The following is a 23,329-nucleotide window of genomic DNA, read 5'->3' as shown; positions in this document are numbered from 1 at the left end:
TTCTTAACTGATAATATTTAATATACGGAACAGGCAAAACCCCAAACAAATACTTGCTATTAGATAATAATAAAAGTTATAGATTTTATGATAATTTTAGACTATTTCCAATAACAAAATAACTGGCCTAAAACCAAGTTTATAGTCTAGTCTACAGTCTAGTCTATAGTGTAGTTATAGTTTAGTTATACTCTTAGTTTGGTCATTAGTCCGGTCTATAGTTTGGTCTATAGTCTAGTCTATAGTCTAGTCTATACTCTAGTCTATAGTCTAGTCTATAGTCTAGTCTATAGTCTAGTCTATAGTCTAGTCTATAGTCTAGTCTACAGTCTAGTCTATAGTCTAGTCTATAGTCTAGTCTATAGTCTAGACTATAGTCTAGTCTATAGTCTAGTCTATAGTCTAGTCTATAGTCTAGACTATAGTCTAGTCTATAGTCTAGACTATAGTCTAGTCTATAGTCTAGTCTATAGTCTAGTCTATAGTCTAGTCTGTAGTCTAGTCTATAGTCTAGTCTATAGTCTAGTCTATAGTCTAGTCTATAGTAGCTAGTCTATAGTCTAGTCTATAGTCTAGTCTATAGTCTAGTCTATAGTCTAGTCTATAGTCTAGTCTAGTCTAGTCTATAGTCTAGTCTATAGTCTAGTCTATAGTCTAGTCTATAGTCTAGTCTATAGTCTAGTCTATAGTCTAGTCTATAGTCTAGTCTATAGTCTAGTCTATAGTCTAGTCTATAGTCTAGTCTATAGTCTAGTCTATAGTCTAGTCTATAGTCTAGTCTATAGTCTAGTCTATAGTCTAGTCTATAGTCTAGTCTATAGTCTAGTCTATAGTCTAGTCTATAGTCTAGTCTATAGTCCCTAGTCTATAGTCCTAGTCTATAGATCTAGTCTATAGTCTAGTCTATAGTCCTAGTCTTATAGTCGAGTCTATAGTCTAGTCTATAGTCTAGTCTATAGTCTAGCTATAGTCCTAGTCTAGTCTAGTCTATAGTCTAGTCGATAGTCTAGTACTAGTAGTCTAGTCTATGTCTATAGTCTATGTCATAGTCTCTGTCTAGTCTATAGTCTAGGCCTATAGTCTAGTCTATAGTCTAGTCTATAGTCTAGTCTATAATCTAGTCTCTAGTCTAGTCTATAGTCTAGTCTATAGTCTAGTCTTTAGTCTAGTCTATAGTCTAGTCTATAGTCTACTCGATAGTCTACTCGATAGGCTACTCTATAGTCTAGTCCTATAGTCTAGTCTAGATCTTGGTCGTCAGTTGGGGGGGGGGATAATGTAGTCTATAGTCTTTAGTCCAGTCTGCTATAAAGTCCTTTCTACAGTCTATTGACCTGTGGTCTTCCTTTTAGTCTAGACTATCGTCAGGCAATTTTATTAGAAACGTTCACTAAATCAGCTTTTATTTGATATACATAGTTTTTGTCAAACAGTGTATAGTTTTTAATTAAGACTATGATTTAATCTATAGTTTTTAATTGTGCTATCAGCCAACGTGTGCAGGGATTTTTTCAAACCTCTTTCAAATATTATCTCTTTTTTATATGAATTCTTCCAGCAATTTAATTAATTAACACGCTAACATAATCAAGTTACTTGCTAACAACAAAACATAAGTTCTTAGGTGAAAGTGTGGCCAACACCTGGAGGAAATTTAATTAAAATCACAGTCTTATCAATTTTTGCTATTTCTGTAGTTCTATTGCATACTTCAGGGAGAAATTAAAAATTTGCTATATAAACCTGTGCGATTGAGGAAGAGAGGTATCAGTTGTAAATTGTTTCAATAGAGCAACATGAAATTCTTAGTAGTTTTCGCTTTGGCTTTGACCACCGCCTCAGCCTTCGATTTACGCAGCGATGTTATTCAACCCCGCAACGTTGTTGTACCTGTGGTAGAGCCAGAGGGTCGCATTTCCAATGGCCATAATGCTGCTGTAGGTCAATTCCCCTATCAAGTTGGTTTGTCCTTGAAACTTGGCGCTCTCTCCTCCTCCTGGTGTGGTGGTTCTTTGATCGGCAACCAATGGGTATTGACTGCTGCTCACTGTACCGATGGTGTTAAATCTGTGACCGTTTATTTGGGTGCCACCGTACGTACCCAGGCTCAAGTTAAATACACCGTTAAGCCTAGCGATGTCATCATCCACTCTGGTTGGAACAGCAAAACTTTGAAGAACGATATTTCCTTGATCAAGATCCCCTCCACCGCTTACACCGCTTTAATTCAACCCGTTCAATTGCCCGCTCTTGCTAGCTCTTATTCCACTTACGCCGGTGATAAGGTTATTGCTTCCGGTTGGGGTCTTATGGGTGATTCTGCTACATCTGTTGCCACCGATTTGCAATGGGGTGTCATGGAAGTCATCACCAATTCTGTTTGTGCCAAAACTTATGGCCGTACCGTTACCGCCTCCAACATTTGCGTTTCTACTCCCAATGCTGTTTCCACCTGTCAAGGTGATTCCGGCGGCCCATTGGTTTTGGAAACCACTAAGGTTCAAGTTGGTTTGACTTCTTTCGGCGCTGCTGCTGGTTGCTCTAAGGGTTACCCAGTTGCCTTCACCCGTGTCACCAGCTACTTGGAATGGATTAAGGAACACACTGGTATTGCTCACTAAATAAATACGTATGTTGGAATCGAATTCAAGCGTTTTTGTACGATTTTTAAAATAAATAATTTTTTATTATAAAAACGAGTAATTGTGTTTAAAACGATTGGTTATTAAATTATGGGACCCAAGCAAAACAATTTGTATTAATTATCCAGAAAAAGTTAGATTGACACTAGTCTCAATACTATTGCAAGTGATCCCTACCTTAGACTTATTTTTGAACTAGGCTGGTCTTTGTAAAGCTTCCACTATTTGCGATTTATTTCAGAATGTTCATTACGACCCTTTTTAATTAAAATATTAAAACGTCGTTAAAATTTTGTTTTATTTGAAATCCGTTAAACCAAATTTTATCAAGTACTTAATATGAGATTCCAGTGTGAGCATTGATCCATTCCAAGTAGCTGGTGACACGAGTGAAAGCAGCAGGGAAACCCTTTACACAGCCCAAAATAGAACCGAAAGAAGTCAAACCTACTTGTACGCCAGTAGATTCCAAAACCAATGGACCACCGGAATCACCTTTACAGGTGGAAACACCACCGGGAGTCTTGACACAAAGGTTGGAAGAAGTAACAGTGGAGCCATAAGTTCTAGCACAGGCAGCATTGCTAATGACTTGCAAGCGAGCCCATTGCAAATAGTTAGTAACACCGGTAGCAGAGTCAGAAATACGACCCCAACCAGAAGCAACAACTTCATCACCGGTAAAGGAAGGATAAGAGCTGGCAAGAGCGGGCAATTCAACGGGTTGAATTAAGGCAGTGTAAGCAGTAGCGGGGATCTTAATCAAGGAAATATCATTCTTAACAATTTGGCTATTCCAGCCTGGATGGATGATGATATCGCTGGGACTAACGGTGTATTCGACTTCAGCTCTGGTACGGTAAGTGGCACCCAAGTATACAGTAACAGACTCCACACCATCGGTACAGTGAGCTGCAGTCAAAACCCATTCGTTGCCGATCAAAGAACCACCGCACCAGGCATAGCGGTTGGCATCAAGTTTCAGAGAAAGACCAACTGATAGGGGAATTGACCCACAGTAGCATCGTGGCCATTGGTAATGCGTCCCTCAAGGCCGGGAGCAATAATACTGCGTGAAAGGATTTCAGAAGCAGAAACCGAGGCTAAAGCCAAAGCAAAAACTATTAAAAATTTCATGTTGATCTTGTAAATTTTATTGAAGACTGATACCGTTTCTTATGCTTTTACCACTTTATATAGGAAAATTTAAATTTTGATAATTATGTATTCAAAAAAAAAAAAAAAAAAAAACTATAGATTTTCAGGTCCAGATTAATTTTAAATATTGTAACTGATAGGTTTATGTTTTTAATAATTTATCAAAATTTGTACTTAAACAATTATAGTTTGTTGGCAAACATGTTGAGGTAGTTCTTGTACTGATAAGCTTTCTATATATTATCGGTAATAATATGAAATATTAAAAACAAAAGTGTAAAAAACCCACTTAAGTTTAGCAAAACCTTTATAGTTATGTTAAGATTAAATCGTAAAATTTTTAAATATAGATTACCAATAATTTTGATTAAAAAAGTTTTACTGCTTTAGGTAAAACAAATAACAAATCGTGTGTTATAAATCAAAATTTGTTTATTTTAAGTTGATTACTTCTTGAGTACCAACATTTTCTCGAATAAGCTCTCCCAGACAGTTTTATCTGTTTATTAAAATTAGTGTTATTTTTAGCATAGATTTCTTATCAGATATTTTCAAATATTAAGAGATGTTGACGCATATTATTTTCAAGGTTACAAAAATATTTATAATTGTTATATAATACTAGCTATATCCGGCAAACTTCGCTGCCTCTACCTAGTAAAATAGAAAGTTTCAAACGTTCTGAACAGAACTATTATCATGAATCCATCCGTATTAACATCAAAAGTTCTTCATGTACTTCTTATAACAAGAGGGAAGCTTGAGAAAGTTTAAATGACGAAAGCAAAACCGTTCGACTATATAACCAATAGAATCCCATTCAATCAAGTGGGTAGTAGTGGTTCTACCCACTTGATTGAATAGGATTACTATAGTTTGACCCTAACCAGTTTGACCCCAACGAGAGCAAGATGAGAGCTTCTTCAGAGGAAACTTATTCTTAATGGATACACAGGTTTGCAAGAACAACTTCAAAAAACTAACAAATGAATTCAGATGAATGCAGCGCATACTGAATCGTCTCAATACTTTCTCCTTTATTGCCAGTAATTCATCAAAACTATATCCAAATATTCCGGGACCAAGGTTATTATAGATATTACATCCCTCAGGAATACTGACTGGAAGATACTAATGAATTACCCTGCAAATATTATTGGAGTACATGTGACCATTAAGGTACTTCCAAAACTACTCCTCTGTAAACATTATTTAAGTACATGATTCGATTAATAGTCGTATGTAATGCAGGCATGGAACATGATCCATAGGCTGCACTACAGGGAATAGCGTTGCGGGTCATGTACTCCCATAATTTTAACAAGGTAGTTGAAGTTTAAGGATTACTCCGATGTAATGTATGGGTGGATTACGTGGTCCTCACCGAGGACATTACAATGTTAAATGGAGAATGTTTATTTCATATATTTGGATTAGTTTTGGACCAGTCCTGGCCCTTTTAGGAACACTCTTTACACGCGTATGGGGAGTAGTCGCATTTTTTGCAGAGTTATGACCAACAAACAGAGTTTCCTAACATTGGACTATAATTAGTTTCGTAGGTCGCTATACAAGGGTACTAAAATGCTTATAACAAGCGCCATGGCGGCCTAGGTGTATTTTTGCGGTTCTGATGAAATATACATCCTCTAACCTAACCAAAATTAAAGCTAAAAGAAGCGGTAATTTCAGTTTATAAGATAATGATGGATTTTTAAGTGAAGTGAAGGCTTAATAGGGTACCAGCAAACCGAGGGAACTAGTACGATTGCCGAAGTTTTTTGATATAAAGTTTACTCTATGCGTGATGATTTAAATATACACAACTAAGATCCAAAATCTATATTGCAGAGGATAAAAAAAGCTACAAAGGAATTTCATTTAAAGACTTTGACAAAGTTTGCTGCTGAATAAAACAACTAATCCAGAAAAATAATACACAGAAAATTCAGGTACAAAGTAAATTCATAAGAATTTTTTTATTTAACTTAAGTAAGTAACTCTTCAAAATAAAACATCAACTTAATAAGAAACTCCAGTATGTTCTTTTATCCATTCCAAGTAGCTGGTAACGCGAGTGAAGGCAGCAGGGTAACCCTTTTCACAGCCCAAAATAGAACCGAAAGAAGTCAAAGCAATTTGAACACCGGTAGATTCCAAAACCAATGGACCGCCAGAATCACCACGGCAGGTGGAAATACCACCGGGGGTCTTAACACATAGATTGGATGAGGTAATGGTGCCACCGTAAGTTCTGGCACAAGCAGCATTGCTAATGACTTCCAAGCGAGCCCATTGCAAATCGTCGGTAACTTCGGTAGCAGCATCAGAAATAAGACCCCAACCAGAAGCAATAGCTTGCACACCTGCATAGGTAGGGTAGGTGCTGGCAATAGCGGGCAATTCAATGGGTTGAATCAAAGCGGTGTAAGCAGTTTCGGGAATCTTAACTAGGGAAATATCATTCTTCAACGATTGGAAACTCCATTCAGGATGGATGATGATATCGCTAGGATAAACGGTGTATTTAACTTCAGCATCAGTGCGGAAGGTGGCACCCAAATAGACAGTAGCAGATTCAATATTGTCAGTGCAGTGAGCAGCAGTCAATACCCATTCGTTGCTGATCAAAGAACCACCACACCAGGAGTAGTGAGTATCATCGAGTTTCAAGGAAAGACCCACTTGATAGGGGAATTGTCCGACGGTGGCATCTTGACCATTGGTAATACGACCCTCAGTTTGAAAAGCAGGTGCAATAACACTGCGTGAACGGATTTCAGCAGCAGTAACCGAGGCCAAAGCCAAAGCGAAAACTATTAAGAATTTCATGTTGATCTAGCAAATTTAACAGAGAACTGATACTTTTCCTTGTTCTCTAAACCCTTTATATAGTGAATTTAAATTTTGATAATTATGTATGCAAAAAACTTTAGATGTGTAGATTAATTTTAAATAATATTAGTGATAAGTTTAAGGTTTTAATCAATAGATTAGGGAATATACATATTGGGTTAGTTCTTGTGTTTAGTAGTTAAATTTCTTCATACTTAGATTTGAATATTAACAAAAAATGTGTGAAATTCCCAATTTGGCATACAACATCTGATAATTGGAAAAAATCAATAGATTTAAGAGATATTACAGTCATTTTAAGATAATAAATTTAATACATTTTGCAGACTTTCACACATATATGATGAACTCACGAACGGTATCATATCGTTTTATTGTTGTAAGTTAAACATATTTTGTTTACAATAAAAACAAAGTTCAAAAATGGGCGTTTCAGTATTCGAAATTTTTTCTTTGACTATGATATTAAAATCTGTGTCTACTTTTAAAACCCCTGGTGAGCCAGGGGTCCAAATTCAAAACTTAAACTCGATAACACTTAATATAAATGGAATAATCCTGATCAAAATCTTAGCATAAATTGTTTAAATTATCAAGCAATGCTGTTTCTACTTAAAAATTTGAAAATTATTTTTAACATACAACAAAACGACGATACGACAACGATTATGAAGGCCACAAATAGGTATAATATATTTAATCTGCAATATGCATTAAATTTATTATCTTAAAAGTCTTTAATCTATTGATTTTTCAATTGTAAGAAATCGTATGGTAAACTTGAAATTTCACACGTATGTTTTTAATGTTCAAATTATCTGTTATCAATAGAACTAAACTACTAGAACTATCCCAATAAAATATACATAAATAAACAAAAATAATTAGTTAAGTACAAATATGAGTAATTTATTGAAGCTTATCATTAAAATTACTTTAAAATAATCTCGACATCTAAAGTTTTTTTGCATACATAATTACCAAAATTTAAATTCACTATATAAAGGGTTTAGAGAACAAGGAAAAGTATCAGTTCTCTGTTAAATTCACTAGATCAACATGAAATTCTTAATAGTTTTCGCTTTGGCTTTGGCCTCGGTTACTGCTGCTGAAATCCGTTCACGCAGTGTTATTGCACCTGCTTTTCAAACTGAGGGTCGTATTACCAATGGTCAAGATGCCACCGTAGGACAATTCCCCTATCAAGTGGGTCTTTCCTTGAAACTCGATGATACTCACTACTCCTGGTGTGGTGGTTCTTTGATCAGCAACGAATGGGTATTGACTGCTGCTCACTGCACTGACAATATTGAATCTGCTACTGTCTATTTGGGTGCCACCTTCCGCACTGAGGCTGAAGTTAAATACACCGTTTATCCCAGCGATATCATCATCCATCCTGAATGGAGTTTCCAATCGTTGAAGAATGATATTTCCCTAGTTAAGATTCCCGAAACTGCTTACACCGCTTTGATTCAACCCATTGAATTGCCCGCTATTGCCAGCTCCTACCCTACCTATGCCGGTGTGCAAGCTATTGCTTCTGGTTGGGGTCTTATTTCTGATGCTGCTACCGAAGTTACCGACGATTTGCAATGGGCTCGCTTGGAAGTCATTAGCAATGCTGCTTGTGCCAGAACTTACGGTGGCACCATTACCTCATCCAATCTATGTGTTAAGACTCCCGGTGGTATTTCCACCTGCCGTGGTGATTCTGGCGGTCCATTGGTTTTGGAATCTACCGGTGTTCAAATTGCTTTGACTTCTTTCGGTTCTATTTTGGGTTGTGAAAAGGGTTACCCAGCAGCCTTCACTCGTGTTACCAGCTACTTGGAATGGATAAATGAACATACTGGAGTTTCTTATTAATTTTAAAAATTGTTAAATAAAAATATTCATATGAATTTACTTTGTACCTGAATTTTGTATGTATGTATTATTATTCTTTTTAATTGTTAGAAGCATGTAAGTGAATAAGGGCGTAAACGCCAGATAGGAGAATTTACTGGAGACGAAGCAAACGCTTAATATTAGAAAAAGATTCTATAGATGAGACTACAGAATATACCATAAACTAGGACTAGACTATAGACTAGACTATAGATTAGGCTATAGACTACACTACAGACTAGACTACAGAACAGACCACAACCTAGGACTAGACAGAGACTAGACTATAGACCAGACTATATACGAGACTATAGACTAGACTATAGACTAGACTATAGACTAGACTATAGACTAGACTATAGACTAGACTATAGACTAGACTATAGACTAGACTATAGACTAGACTATAGACTAGACTATAGACTAGACTATAGACTAGACTATAGACTAGACTATAGACTAGACTATAGACTAGACTATAGACTAGACTATAGACTAGACTATAGACTAGACTATAGACTAGACTATAGACTAGACTATAGACTAGACTATAGACTAGACTATAGACTAGACTATAGACTAGACTATAGACTAGACTATAGACTAGACTATAGACTAGACTATAGACTAGACTATAGACTAGACTATAGACTAGACTATAGACTAGACTATAGACTAGACTATAGACTAGACTATAGACTAGACTATAGACTAGACTATAGACTAGACTACAGACTAGACTATAGACTAGACTATAGACTAGATTATAGACTAGACTATAGAGTAGACTATAGAGTAGACTATAGACTAGACTATAGACTAGACTACAGACTAGACTATAGACTAGACTATAGACTAGACTATAGACTAGACTATAGACTAGACTATAGACTAGACTATAGACTAGACTATAGACTAGACTATAGACTAGACTAGACTATAGACTAGACATAGACTAGACTATAGACTAGACTATAGACTAGACTATAGACTAGACTATAGACTAGACTATAGACTAGACTATAGACTAGACTATAGACTAGACTATAGACTAGACTATAGACTAGACTATAGACTAGACTATAGACTAGACTATAGACTAGACTATAGACTAGACTATAGACTAGACTATAGACTAGACTATAGACTAGACTATAGACTAGACTATAGACTAGACTATAGACTAGACTATAGACTAGACTATAGACTAGACTATAGACTAGACTATAGACTAGACTATAGACTAGACTATAGACTAGACTATAGACTAGACTATAGACTAGACTATAGACTAGACTATAGACTAGACTATAGACTAGACTATAGACTAGACTATAGACTAGACTATAGACTAGACTATAGACTAGACTATAGACTAGACTATAGACTAGACTATAGACTAGACTATAGACTAGACTATAGACTAGACTATAGACTAGACTATAGACTAGACTATAGACTAGACTATAGACTAGACTATAGACTAGACTATAGACTAGACTATAGACTAGACTATAGACTAGACTATAGACTAGACTATAGACTAGACTATAGACTAGACTATAGACTAGACTATAGACTAGACTATAGACTAGACTATAGACTAGACTATAGACTAGACTATAGACTAGACTATAGACTAGACTATAGACTAGACTATAGACTAGACTATAGACTAGACTATAGACTAGACTATAGACTAGACTATAGACTAGACTATAGACTAGACTATAGACTAGACTATAGACTAGACTATAGACTAGACTATAGACTAGACTATAGACTAGACTATAGACTAGACTATAGACTAGACTAGACTAGACTAGACTATAGACTAGACTATAGACTAGACTAGACTAGACTATAGACTAGACTATAGACTAGACTATAGACTAGACTATAGAATAGACAATAGACTAGACTATAGGACTAGACTATAGACTAGACTATAGACAAGACTATACTTGCAAGTTGAGTTAAGTCACACCTTTTTGAAGATAAAGTATCAGTAAAATATTAATATAATTTTTTTTTTTTCAAAAATTGTTATTTATTTTGAAATAAATATGCAGTTTATTCAATTATTTAAAGCTAAATTTCAAGTAATCCGTTAACTTAATAAGAAATTCCGGTGTGTTCGTTGATCCATTCCAAGTAGCTGGTGACACGAGTGAAGGCAGCTGGATAACCCTTTTTCACAGCCCAAAATAGAACCGAAAGAAGTCAAACCTACTTGAACGCCAGAGGATGCCAACACCAATGGGCCGCCGGAATCACCTTTGCAGGTGGAAACACCACCGGGAGTCTTGACGCAAAGGTTGGAGGAGGTAATGGTACCACCATAAGTTCTGGCGCAGGCAGCATTGCTGATAACTTCCAAACGAGCCCATTGCAAATAGTTGGTAACACCGGTCACAGAGTCAGAAATACGACCCCAACCAGAAGCAATAACCTCATCACCGGCAAAGGAAGGATAAGAGCTGGCAAGAGCGGGCAATTCAACGGGTTGAATCAAGGCAGTATAAGCGGTTTCGGGAATCTTGACCAAAGAAATATCATTCTTTAAAGTTTTGTTATTCCAGCCAGGATGGATGAGAATATCGCTGGGTTTAACAGTGTATTTAACTTCAGCTTGGGTACGTACGGTGGCACCCAAATATACGGTCACAGCTTTGACACCGTCGGTGCAGTGAGCAGCAGTCAAAACCCATTCGTTGCCGATCAAAGAACCGCCGCACCAAGAAGATTTGAAGTTATCCAATTTCAAGGACAGACCAACTTGATAGGGGAATTGTCCCATGACAGCATCTTGGCCATTTGTAATGCGACCCTCAAAGGCAGAAGCCGAGGCCAAAACCAAAACGAAAACTATTAAGAATTTCATGTTATTCTAGGGAAGCAGACAAACTACTGATACTGATCCTCGTTCGCCAATTTCTTTTTATAGTGAAGAAGAAAATTTGATAATTGCGTCATATAATAATGTTGTGATAATTAATTCAAGATAATGTAAGTATTAGGGGTTTGATTTTCATTAGCCCTTTTTATAGTTTTAATCTATTACTTATGTCTTATTCAAGTAATTATGAAAAATTTTGGTTTTTCTTGTTTTTATTAACTTCCTATATTCTCTGTAAATCAGATAATATATTTTTAACTGAAGTGTTAAAATCCCAGTCAATCGATACGCACGTTAGCATTTATAATTAATAGATAATCGTAATCATTTTAAATATACACCATTTCCACAGAAAATATATATTAATAAAGAATTTTATTAATAAATCCAATTTTTAGTAAAACTTCGATTTTTTGTGAAACACGTGAGTTTTGCTGAAAACTGCATTTTCAGTAAAAATTGTTTTTAATGAAAAATAGGTTTCTTTTAATGAAAATCGTATATGTATTGAAAATCGAATTTTTAGTGAAACATATAACTTTCACTGAAAAATCGAACTTTTAATGAAAAAAAATCGAACTGGTAGTGAAAAATCGATTTATTAGCGAAAAAATAGGAATTTTAGTGAAAAATCGATTTTTTAGGGAACTATAGTTTTTTTTTAGTGAAAAATCGAATTTGTAGTAAAAAAAAACAAATTTTAGTGAAAAATCGATTTTTTAGTAAAAATTGTCGAATTTGTAGTGAAAAAAACGTTTTTTAGGAAAATTGAATGGAATCTTAAAATCGGCAAACTAACTAACACTAACTAACTAACTAACTAACTAACTAACTAACTAACTAACTAACTAACTAACTAACTAACTAACTACTAAACTAACTAACTAACTAACTAACTAACTAACTAACTAACTAACTAACTAACTAACTAACTAACTAACTAACTAACTAACTAACTACTAACTAACTAACTAACTAACTACTAACTACTAACTAACTAACTAACTAACTAACTAACTAACTAACTAAACTAACTAACTAACTAACTAACTAACAACTAACTAACTAACTAACTAAACTAACTAACACTAACTAACTAACTAACTAACTAACTAACTAACTAACTAACTAACTACTAACTAACTAAACGAACAACTAACTAACTAACTAACTAACTAACTAACTAACTAACTAACTAACTAACTAACTAACTAACTACTAACTAACTAACTAACTAACTAACTAACTAAACTACTAACTAACTAACTAACTAACTAACTAACTAACTAACTAACTAACTAACTAACTAACTAACTAACTAACTAACTAACTAACTAACTACAACTAACTAACTAACTAACTACCTAACTAACTAACTAACTAACTAACTAACTAACTAACTAACTAACTAACTAACTAACTAACTAACTAACTAACTACTAACTAACTAACTAACTACTAAAACTAACTAACTACTAACTAACTAACTAACTACTAACTAACTAACTAACTACTAACTAACTAACTAACTTAACTAACTAACTAACTAACTAACTAACTAACTAACTAACTAACTAACTAACTACTACTAACTACTAACTAACTAACTAACTAACTAACTAACTAACTAACTAACTAACTAACTAACTAACTAACTAACTAACTAACTACTAACTACTACTAACTAACTAACTAACTAACTAACTAACACTAACTAACTAACTAACTAACTAACTAACTAACTAACTAACTACTAACTACTACTAACTAACTAACTAACTACTAACTAACTACTACTAACTAACTAACTACTAACTAACTAACTACTAACTAACTAACTACTAACTAACTAACTAACTAACTAACTACTAACTAACTAACTAACTAACTAACTAACTAACTAACTAACTACCTACTAACTAATAACTAACTATCCTAACTACTAACTAACTACTAACTAACGAACCATAACTAACTAACTAACTAACTAACTAACTAACAACTAACTAACTACTAAACTAACTAACTACTAACTTAAACTAACTAACTACTAACTAACTAATAACTAACTAACTAACTAACTAACCTAACTAACTAACTAACTAACTAACTAAACACTAACTAACTAACTAACTAACTAACTAACTAACTAACTAACTAACGAACTAACTAACTAACTAACTAACTTAACTAACTAACTAACGACTACTAACTAACTGAACGACTACGAACTAACGAACGACTATACTAACTAACTAACTAACTAACTAACTAACTACTAACTTCACTAACTACTACCGAAACTAACGGATAACTAACTAATTATATTATTCACTTTTTTATAAAATAATTGTACTCTTGGTGGTAAATCGGGTTTTCATTCAAAAGTCGATTTTTTGGTGAAAAATCGAATTTTTAGAAAAAAGTTGGAATTTTTGTGAAATTTTAAGTTTTTAGTGAAAAATTTACTTTTAAGCGACAATTTGGATTTTAGTGAAAAATCGCTTTTTTTGTGAAAAATTATATATTAAATAAATATTTGGATTTTTAATGAAAAGTTGGATTTTTGGTCATAAAATATCAGTTTTTTGAAATATCTTGTAAAGGTCTTCAGGCGAATTCTATATTCCTCAAACTATATCTCCACAGCAGTGAACAATTTCCCCTCAAGCCTAGAACATTATTTTTATTTCTCATAGAAATGGTGTGCACATTTAATTTCGATTAAATCAAGAGGTAATAACAGGCTTATCTAGTAATGTATGTTTAACTGGGATTTTCACACTTAAGTTTAAGGTTTATTATCTGATCTAGTATAGAATAAGTAAACTTATAACAAAATCTGTCGAACAATTTTACAGCAATATCTATAGTTTTTAACAAATTTCAAATTTTCTATATAAAGCTGATAATTCGAGGTGGTAAAAGTACCAGTTGTTTCAATCACTTACAAGAGCAACATGAAATTCTTAATAGTTTTCGCTTTGGCTTTAGCCACAGCTTCTGCTTTCGATTTGCGCAACAACGAAATCTACTCACGTAATGTAGTGGTGCCTGTTATTGAAACAGAGGGTCGTATTGCCAATGGCCAGGATGCTGCTGTGGGTCAATTCCCCTATCAAGCTGGTTTGTCGTTGAAACTTAGCCCTACATCCTCTGCCTGGTGTGGTGGTTCTTTGATCGGCAACCGTTGGGTTTTGACTGCTGCTCATTGTACTGTAGGTGTACAAGGTATTACAGTTTACTTGGGCTCCACCGTACGTACAAAGGCTGAAGTTAGATACACCGTTAAACCCAGCGATATTATCGTACACAGTGGCTATAATGGCAAAACTTTGAAGAATGACATTTCCTTGATCAGAATCCCTGAAACCGCTTACACCGCCTTGATTCAACCTGTTCAATTGCCTGCTATCGCCAGCTCTTATTCCACCTATACCGGTGAGAAGGTTATTGCCTCCGGTTGGGGTCGTATGGGTGACTCTGCCACTGGTGTCGCTAACCATTTGCAATGGGCTCGCATGGAGGTGATTAGCAATGCTGTCTGTGCCAAAACTTATGGTCGCACTGTTACATCCTCTAACATTTGCATCTCTACTGTTGATTTTGTCTCCACCTGCAAAGGTGATTCCGGTGGCCCATTGGTTTTGGAATCCAGCAATATTCAAGTAGGTTTGACTTCTTTCGGTGCTATGGATGGCTGTGAAAAAGGTTTCCCCGCTGCTTTTACCCGCGTCACCAGCTACTTGGAATGGATCAGAGTCAACACTGGTATTTCTTATTAAATTAAATTATCTCATTTTGAAAAAATATATAGATAAAGAAATGTAAAGCTTCACGACTTTTTAATTGATCTATGGGATTATTATTTAATACCTCTTCATCAAGTATGTCTGTGTTTGATAATTCAAGATAATTTTAAATATTTTAGTTCCACAACTGTCCCAATTCTCTTATACTGCCTATAGTATAAGAGAATTGCGACATAAAATTTTAAGAATATTAGAGAACTATGACGACCAATATTTTGATAAGATATTGGTATCAAGTATTTACCTCTTTGGCAAAATATTAAGTGATTAATATAAAAATAAATAATTAAAAATCACTGCACTTATCTTTATCTAGAGAAGAAAAAACCCACAAAATATTGTCAGTATCATGGTACTAAATTTAGCATACTGAAACAATACTTGGAAAAAGTGTGACAACTAATGACTTTTTAATAATTTGAAGTGTTTGTTCTCAGCACGGACTTTATTTACACGTTTGTGGGAGTAAGATAAGATAAATATTGGCCACTTTAAAAAGTATTCCATTTACTTTAATCGAATAGCTTTAGGCATAGACACTTTCACTTCAGTACTTTTTAAATATCAATATTATCTAGGAAGTGAATTGATAACATGTTCTATCTACTAGCTAGATCTGTCAAAATTTTCACTATATATGGCCCTTGATTGGCATAAGGGGATCAGTAGTTGTTTTGTTTTTTTCAACAAGAGCAACATGAAATTCTTAGTACTTTTTGCTTTAGCTTTGGCCTCGGCCAATGCCTTCGATTTACGTGGCGCTGAAATTACTCAACGTAATGTCGTTGTTCCTGTGGTAGAAACTGAAGGACGCATTACCAACGGCCAGAATGCTGCCGCCGGTCAATTCCCCTATCAAGTTGGTTTGTCTTTGAAACTTAGTGCCACCTCTTCCTCCTGGTGTGGTGGTTCTTTGATTGGCAACAAATGGGTTTTGACTGCTGCCCACTGTACCGATGGTGTTCAATCTGTTACTGTTTACTTGGGTGCCACTGTACGCACCTCGGCTGAAGTTAAACACACCGTTAGCAAGAGCGATATCATCATTCATTCCGGCTGGAATAGCAAAACTTTGAAGAACGATATTTCCTTGATCAAGATCCCCTCCACTGCTTATACTGCCAAGATTAAGGCTGTTAAATTGCCCGCCATTGCCAGCTCTTATTCCACCTATACCGGTGATAAGGTTATTGCTTCTGGTTGGGGTCGTACCTCGGATGCCAGTGGTGTTGCTACTAACTTACAATGGGCCCGTATGAGTGTCATCTCTAACACTGCCTGTGCTAAGACCTATGGTTCTATTATCACTTCTTCCAACATTTGCGTTTCTACTCCTGGAGGTGTTTCTACCTGCCAAGGTGATTCTGGCGGCCCATTGGTTTTGGAATCCTCCAAGGTCCAAGTTGGTTTGACTTCATTCGGTTCTTCTGCCGGTTGCGCCAAGGGTTACCCAGCTGCTTTCACTCGTGTCACCAGCTATTTGGAATGGATCAAGACCCACACTGGTATTTAAGTAAATTAAATATTTTTTAATAAAATCATATTGAACTTTTAAATCGAAACGTATTTTTTGTTATACACGAAGAAACTATGGGGTTAAAAAGTGAAGCCTATAGATCATGATAGATAAGTGGTACTCTTAAATCTAACTTTCTATTGGAATATTTTAACCAAATAGATTCATAAATAACTGATATAAACTTAACCTTTAAAAGAAATTGGATGCGTTAACTAAAGGTTTCAATAATCCTAAAATTATGCACGATCGGCTAAAGAGAATATCGTATCTATTAGGATAATTCATCGCTATAAGCTTCCCTGTGGTAATACGTTATCAATGGATCTGAAAATGCTATTCTTAAGAATCAGGGATAAATCAATTCAACTTAAGCTCTCTGAAATTTTATTTAGGAGGGAAATTTTTCATTTTATTCTTTCACTACAGTTTTCCAGAGAAATGGTTTTGTAACTTGAACATTGTTTCGCACTTGATAATAATTGTTTGAAATTTTCTTAATTTCCTTATTTTCAGACTATTTTTTACACAAAAATAATTTTCTTATTTCCACTTATTTTTAAATATAAAGGTCATTGTTTCTCCAGCTGTGAAGAATGCAGTCAAATATATGAAAAAGTTAATTTTCTACCGCTTTCTCTTTCTTTCGTTTACTGTAAGTGGCAGACTTAGTAAATGAATGACTGACTGCCTGTTCTTGATGTTTATTACACTGTATAAAAGTGCGAAAAAATTAAATGAGAAAAACAATGCAGAGCAAGCAATATCAACAACTTGATAATCTAGTGGTGGTCGTGGGAGTAGTGTTATTGCTCCACTTTTTCCTTGCCTGTACTCAGTTACACAAGTGTTGTTGCCTCAAACGCGTTCTATAAACGAATTCCTATAGAAATTGTTGTTTATTAATGTAAGCGAGTTGGCTTGGCACAGCACGATGCTGTGGTGTTGATGTCGAGGGAGTTGGTTAGATGAATTACCTGATGGTTGTTGAATTATTTTGCTATGACGTCTCACCTTGTATTATTGCTACCTCTACTGCAGTTTTATTACAAATTGTTGTTGTTTTTCAAACAATGTTCTAAATTAAAAACTAAGCAGAGAGTGTGAAACATATACCATTGCTCATAAGTTTTAACTGCTGAGTTGGTAATTGTTTGCAGTAATTTTGAACGTCTATGATGTCTAAACAGTAGCAGCAAAAGATAAATTACTAGGGGTTAATAAAGCGCTAGAAGGATATTGCACACATGCACGTAAAAAGTAGTAAATTTTTTCTTGAACTTTAACATTGTGTTTTGTCAAAGTTCAAGGAGAATTTTTTAGGGCGATAAATAATGGTCGAGGTAGATAATTTCAATGTAGTTGCTAAAATAGTTTACACTATAGTTAAAGTGTGGGTTATCCTACAGTTCCGAATATATACAAGTTATAGTGCAGATTATTAGACTATAGACTAGAAATTAGTCTGGACTATAAAATAATCTATAGTCTGGAAGGGAGACTAGATCAAAGTATATACTGTGGTCTGGCCTATAGTTAGACTATAGTCTAGACTGTAAACAAGATTATAGCCTAATCTATAATCTGAAGCCTACACTATAGACATATAATATGAACTATAGACTGGACAATAGACTTGATTATAGAATAGAATATAGTCCAGACTAAATACTAAACTATTAATTAGACTATAGGCTAGTCTACAAACAAAACTATGGACTAGACTACAAACTAAACTATAGACTAGACTACAAAATAAATTATAAACTAAACTGTAGACAGGAATGTAGACTATAGACTAGAGTATAGTCCAGAATACTGTACTATATAGGCAGGACTATAGACTAGACTAGACTATAGACTAGACTACAGACTAGACTATAGACTAGACTATAGACTAGACTATAGACTAGACTATAGACTAGACTATAGACTAGACTATAGACTAGACTATAGACTAGACTATAGACTAGACTATAGACTAGACTATAGACTAGACTATAGACTAGACTATAGTATAGACTAGACTATAGACTAGACTATAGACTAGACTATAGACTAGACTATAGACTAGACTATAGATTAGACTATGGACTAGACTATAGACTAGACTATAGACTAGACTATAGACTAGACTATAGACTAGACTACAGACTAGACTATAGACTAGACTATAGACTAGACTATGGACTAGACTATAGACTAGACTATAGACTAGACTATGGACTAGACTATAGACTAGACTATAGACTAGACTATAGACTAGACTATAGACTAGACTATAGACTAGACTATAGACTAGACTATAGACTAGACTATAGACTAGACTATAGACTAGACTATAGACTAGACTATAGACTAGACTATAGACTAGACTATAGACTAGACTATAGACTAGACTAGACTATAGACTAGACTATAGACTAGTCTAGTCTATGACTATAGACTAGACTATAGACTAGTCTAGTCTAGTCTATGACTATAGACTAGACTATAGACTGGACTATAGACTAGACTATAGACTAGACTATAGACTAGACTAGACTATAGACTAGACTATAGACTAGACTATAGACTAGACTATAGACTAGACTATAGACTAGACTATAGACTAGACTATAGACTAGACTATAGACTAGACTATAGACTAGACTATAGACTAGACTATAGACTAGACTATAGACTAGACTATAGACTAGACTATAGACTAGACTATAAACTAGACTATAGTCTACAGAGTAGACTATAGTTGTAGTTGTCTATATTCTACGGTATAGACCAAACTATAGTCTATACTGTAGACTAAACAATATTCTGTACTTTTGTCTGACCATGAACTAAACTGTAGTCTAGACTATTGACTAGGCTATATTCTAGACTATTGATTAGACTGGAATATAGACCAATCTATAGTCTATGGACCTAACTAAACTATAGTCTCGAATATAGAATATAGTCTAAACCATAAACGCTAATCTAAAGTATAAAATAGACTATAGTGTGAACTAGAAACTCAGAACTGGACTAAACTTAAGCCTGGACTATAGACTAAAATATAGGTAGGAATATGGACTAGTCTAAAGTTTATTGACTAGAAAGGACAACAGAATAGAGTCCACACTGTAGACTATAACAGACTTGATATTAATGTTGACTATAAATTACTCTTTAGTTCACTTAGACTGTTGTCGAGTTTATTGTTTAAATTACATTCCAATATTTATTTTACCTTACGACTTATCTTGTCTAGTACAATAGGTCACTAAATTAATGTGTGAAAAGCATTATTGCTTTTAAAGTATGTAATTAACAACATTAACTACATAAAGATCTCATTTGAAATGTAGTATGTTGTCTTGAATAATTCATTTAAACACTCTGGCAGAAAGAATATAAAAGGAACGATAATGAAATGTTGTATAGTAGTGTTGCATTATTCACTTAATTTCTTCACCAGATATTAATTTATTGTTGTTGCTTTTTAATTAAAGCTAAATTAGAGAACCATAAGAGGGGATGCTTTCAAACAGACACACACATAGTTGTTTTCTAGCAAAATATCCCAGTAGCATTGCAAGAAGTCAAGGTATCAAGTTGCCCTGTCATACAGACAATCGAGACGTTGCTGTTCTTAACTATTCTAGCAATGAAAATCGTCTAACCGCGATAGCCACTATGAACAGCCTGGATCATTTCGCTAGGAGCACTATACACAGAAGAAAAGAAAAAACAGTAAATACTAGAAGAACTAAACACTACAACAATAAACAGCAATGAAAAACTTTGTTTGTAGATTGTTCATGTTTTGTGGGTGTTGAGAGCCGGAAATGATAATGGTCCATAGTGGAACCCAGAGGATAAAAAAAAGTTTAAAATTGTCTTTAACAAAAAAATAAAATATGTATAAACAAAAGTTTAATTTTTTATAGTCAAATTTTTATAGTTAAATTATAAGACCAACTATAAACATCAAAATAAGCAACAGCCATCCTGCTCAACCCAGGAGTACAATAGTATGAAGTAGAAGTAATAAAGCAAAATCTAGTATCAGTTATACGAAAAATACTTTTGAGCTTTTGCTAATCAAAATGTTTGCAACATTTTGGTCAGTTGCAAGAATTTCTCCATGTTCTTTTTTTCTTGCTAAAAGATTTTAAATGTTAAATTCTTCTTGGTTTGGTTAGAGAAAATAATTTTCTTTGAAAGAAATAAAAATATTTTCATTTTGGTAAAACCACAACATACTGCCAAATGAAGCAGAGTATAATAAATTCGATGCAGTCGGTAGTTAGGATGGTCCGATAGTCGTTTGTCTAACCCAGTGCCTTGCGATGCTATGTAGGTACTTACATAAGTAGTTGTGTAGTATTTGCTATTAACTGTGAGTGTGTGTGTGCGTATGTGTGTAGGAAAAGATGTATGTGCATTGTCAAATTTAAAATGCAAATAAAGTTAAAGTTTTTCTTGAACCCAACGGTAAAATTAGTTTAAGTGCAACAATACTTTTAGTTACAATGGCTTCCATGTAATATTAAATGCGAGGGTGGTAGGAAAAGTCTACAAAAAAATATATATTTCAGATTATACTAAAGACTGTAGAACAGACTGTGGTATAGATCACAGTGGTATACTCTGACTAGACTATAGACTAGACTATAGACTAGACTATAGACTAGACTATAGACTAGACTATAGACTAGACTATAGACTAGACTATAGACTAGACTATAGACTAGACTATAGACTAGACTATAGACTAGACTATAGACTAGACTATAGACTAGACTATAGACTAGACTATAGACTAGACTATAGACTAGACTATAGACTAGACTATAGACTAGACTATAGACTAGACTATAGACTAGACTATAGACTAGACTATAGACTAGACTATAGACTAGACTATAGACTAATAGACTAGACTATAGACTAGACTATAGACTAGACTATAGACTAGACTATAGACTAGACTATAGACTAGACTATAGACTAGACTATAGACTAGACTAGACTATAGACTAGACTATAGACTAGACTATAGACTAGACTATAGACTAGACTATAGACTAGACTATAGACTAGACTATAGACTAGACTATAGACTAGACTATAGACTAGACTATAGACTAGACTATAGACTAGACTATAGACTAGACTAGACTAGACTATAGACTAGACTATAGACTAGACTACAGACTATACTGTAGACAAGACTATAGCCTAGATAGGATTACTGACTATAGATAGGACAACTGAAAAAACTACTATACTATATTATAGATCGGACAGTAGACAAGTTTACAGAAATCAAGGATGTCCAGAATATAGACAAGACTATATTAGTCCAGCCTATACTTGAGACTATAGTCCAAAGTGTATTTAGTTGTGATGTCCAGAATATAGACAAGACTATAATAGTCCAGCCTATATATATTCCAAATATATATATAGTCCAAAGTGTAGTTAGTTGTGATTTTTAAAACACCCCTCGCTTTTGTATACCTCTTCATACAACCCTACTGGCGTCTACTCTTGCTGAATGTTGTTCTTAGAAGCTACTGAAGAAAAAAAAAAACAACAAAAAAAGGAAAACACTTTATGTACTCGTTTAATATTTGTGTAACATTACTCTGAAACTAATGTTTCCTGTACTCGTTACGTTCGTAACACATTGAGATGACATTCGAAGACATAAAACAATATGTCCAAAAAATTATATATTTATATAAAACTTTTCTCAACTTAACAATAATTTATGAAAAATAATTAACGAACACAAACAAACAAAAATATTGAAAACTAAATGCAGGGCATTTAAAATTCGTTCCGGACAATATGACTTATGTTGTGAGATGTGCTCTTTTATGTATCATTTTTGTCTACTTGCTACTAGTGTTGCTGCTACATACATCTGATGATGATGATGAGGAACAAAAGTTTATGTTTGAAAATTTAGATATTTTTCTTAAGAGGGGAAGAAATTTTGAAATCAAGAAACTAAAAAAGTTCATTCATTCATACATGTTTGAGAAGAAGATCCAAAAAAAGAAAATAAATTTTAAATAAAAGAAACAAAACTTTAGTTTAGAAAAGAATTTATTATAGAGGTGAACAAATTTATGAGTTTTAACCCTTTAAACAGAAAATGTTCTAATAATTGTGGTATTATTAACACTTACTTTTCGTAAGGACTACTATGCGTATGATTAATATTAATTATACACGATTTTAGAAAATACATTTAACGAGTTTAGGTTAAATTTTATTTTATTTTTTTCTAAAATTACAATCCTTATACAAAATCATCGACTAAAAATCCTTTAGCTAAAGCACAACAAAAAAAAACATTTAAACTCAAAAATCCTTGCATAACATTAAAAACTTCACCAAAAAATATTTTATTCCATTTTGAATATAAAAATTTTTATATGAAAAATACAATACAAAACTTTGCAAAATAAACAATCAATGATTTATTTTCATATTGATGAAATTCTTTTCTCTATTTCTCTCACCCTCTGTTGTTTTATTTGCAACAAATTGCTGCATGTTT

At 34.0% G+C, this 23,329-nt stretch overlaps 5 protein-coding genes and 2 pseudogenes across 5 annotated transcripts; 4 read left to right on the top strand and 3 right to left on the bottom strand.

The window, feature by feature from the left end:
- Positions 1 to 1,743: 1,743 nt before the first annotated feature.
- LOC119608696 (serine protease 1-like) lies at positions 1,744 to 2,699 on the top strand. The gene has a single exon (XM_037963209.1). The coding sequence runs from the start codon at positions 1,797 to 1,799 to the stop codon at positions 2,619 to 2,621; it is 825 nt and encodes a 274-aa protein (XP_037819137.1). The 5' UTR covers positions 1,744 to 1,796; the 3' UTR covers positions 2,622 to 2,699.
- A 223-nt stretch (positions 2,700 to 2,922) lies between these two features.
- On the bottom strand, positions 2,923 to 3,804 carry LOC119608700 (annotated as a pseudogene).
- A 1,943-nt stretch (positions 3,805 to 5,747) lies between these two features.
- LOC119608698 (serine protease 1-like) lies at positions 5,748 to 6,657 on the bottom strand. The gene has a single exon (XM_037963211.1). It carries the CDS (start codon positions 6,630 to 6,632, stop codon positions 5,823 to 5,825), a length of 810 nt encoding a protein of 269 aa, XP_037819139.1. The 5' UTR covers positions 6,633 to 6,657; the 3' UTR covers positions 5,748 to 5,822.
- A 1,033-nt stretch (positions 6,658 to 7,690) lies between these two features.
- On the top strand, positions 7,691 to 8,577 carry LOC119608699 (serine protease 1-like). Its single transcript, XM_037963212.1, has one exon. It carries the CDS (start codon positions 7,716 to 7,718, stop codon positions 8,523 to 8,525), a length of 810 nt encoding a protein of 269 aa, XP_037819140.1. The 5' UTR covers positions 7,691 to 7,715; the 3' UTR covers positions 8,526 to 8,577.
- Positions 8,578 to 10,571: 1,994 nt separating this feature from the next.
- LOC119608704 lies at positions 10,572 to 11,489 on the bottom strand (annotated as a pseudogene).
- Positions 11,490 to 14,353: 2,864 nt separating this feature from the next.
- On the top strand, positions 14,354 to 15,277 carry LOC119608706 (serine protease 1-like). The gene has a single exon (XM_037963224.1). It carries the CDS (start codon positions 14,406 to 14,408, stop codon positions 15,228 to 15,230), a length of 825 nt encoding a protein of 274 aa, XP_037819152.1. The 5' UTR covers positions 14,354 to 14,405; the 3' UTR covers positions 15,231 to 15,277.
- Positions 15,278 to 15,891: 614 nt separating this feature from the next.
- On the top strand, positions 15,892 to 16,813 carry LOC119608705 (serine protease 1-like). The gene has a single exon (XM_037963223.1). The coding sequence runs from the start codon at positions 15,895 to 15,897 to the stop codon at positions 16,768 to 16,770; it is 876 nt and encodes a 291-aa protein (XP_037819151.1). The 5' UTR covers positions 15,892 to 15,894; the 3' UTR covers positions 16,771 to 16,813.
- The last annotated feature ends 6,516 nt before the right edge of the window (positions 16,814 to 23,329 follow it).

This window comes from Lucilia sericata, unplaced genomic scaffold, assembly GCF_015586225.1.
Source record: "Lucilia sericata isolate MDLA Ls3-8-SP2 unplaced genomic scaffold, ASM1558622v1 Contig000873F_arrow, whole genome shotgun sequence".
NCBI lineage: Eukaryota > Metazoa > Arthropoda > Insecta > Diptera > Calliphoridae > Lucilia > Lucilia sericata.
This window is presented reverse-complemented; position numbering and strand designations above follow the sequence as displayed.

Bases quoted from the DNA above. Each gene is read 5' to 3' on its own strand.
- LOC119608696 (XM_037963209.1), top strand. From the start codon at position 1,797: ATGAAATTCTTAGTAGTTTTCGCTTTGGCTTTGACCACCGCCTCAGCC.
- LOC119608698 (XM_037963211.1), bottom strand. From the start codon at position 6,632: ATGAAATTCTTAATAGTTTTCGCTTTGGCTTTGGCCTCGGTTACTGCT.
- LOC119608699 (XM_037963212.1), top strand. From the start codon at position 7,716: ATGAAATTCTTAATAGTTTTCGCTTTGGCTTTGGCCTCGGTTACTGCT.
- LOC119608706 (XM_037963224.1), top strand. From the start codon at position 14,406: ATGAAATTCTTAATAGTTTTCGCTTTGGCTTTAGCCACAGCTTCTGCT.
- LOC119608705 (XM_037963223.1), top strand. From the start codon at position 15,895: ATGGCCCTTGATTGGCATAAGGGGATCAGTAGTTGTTTTGTTTTTTTC.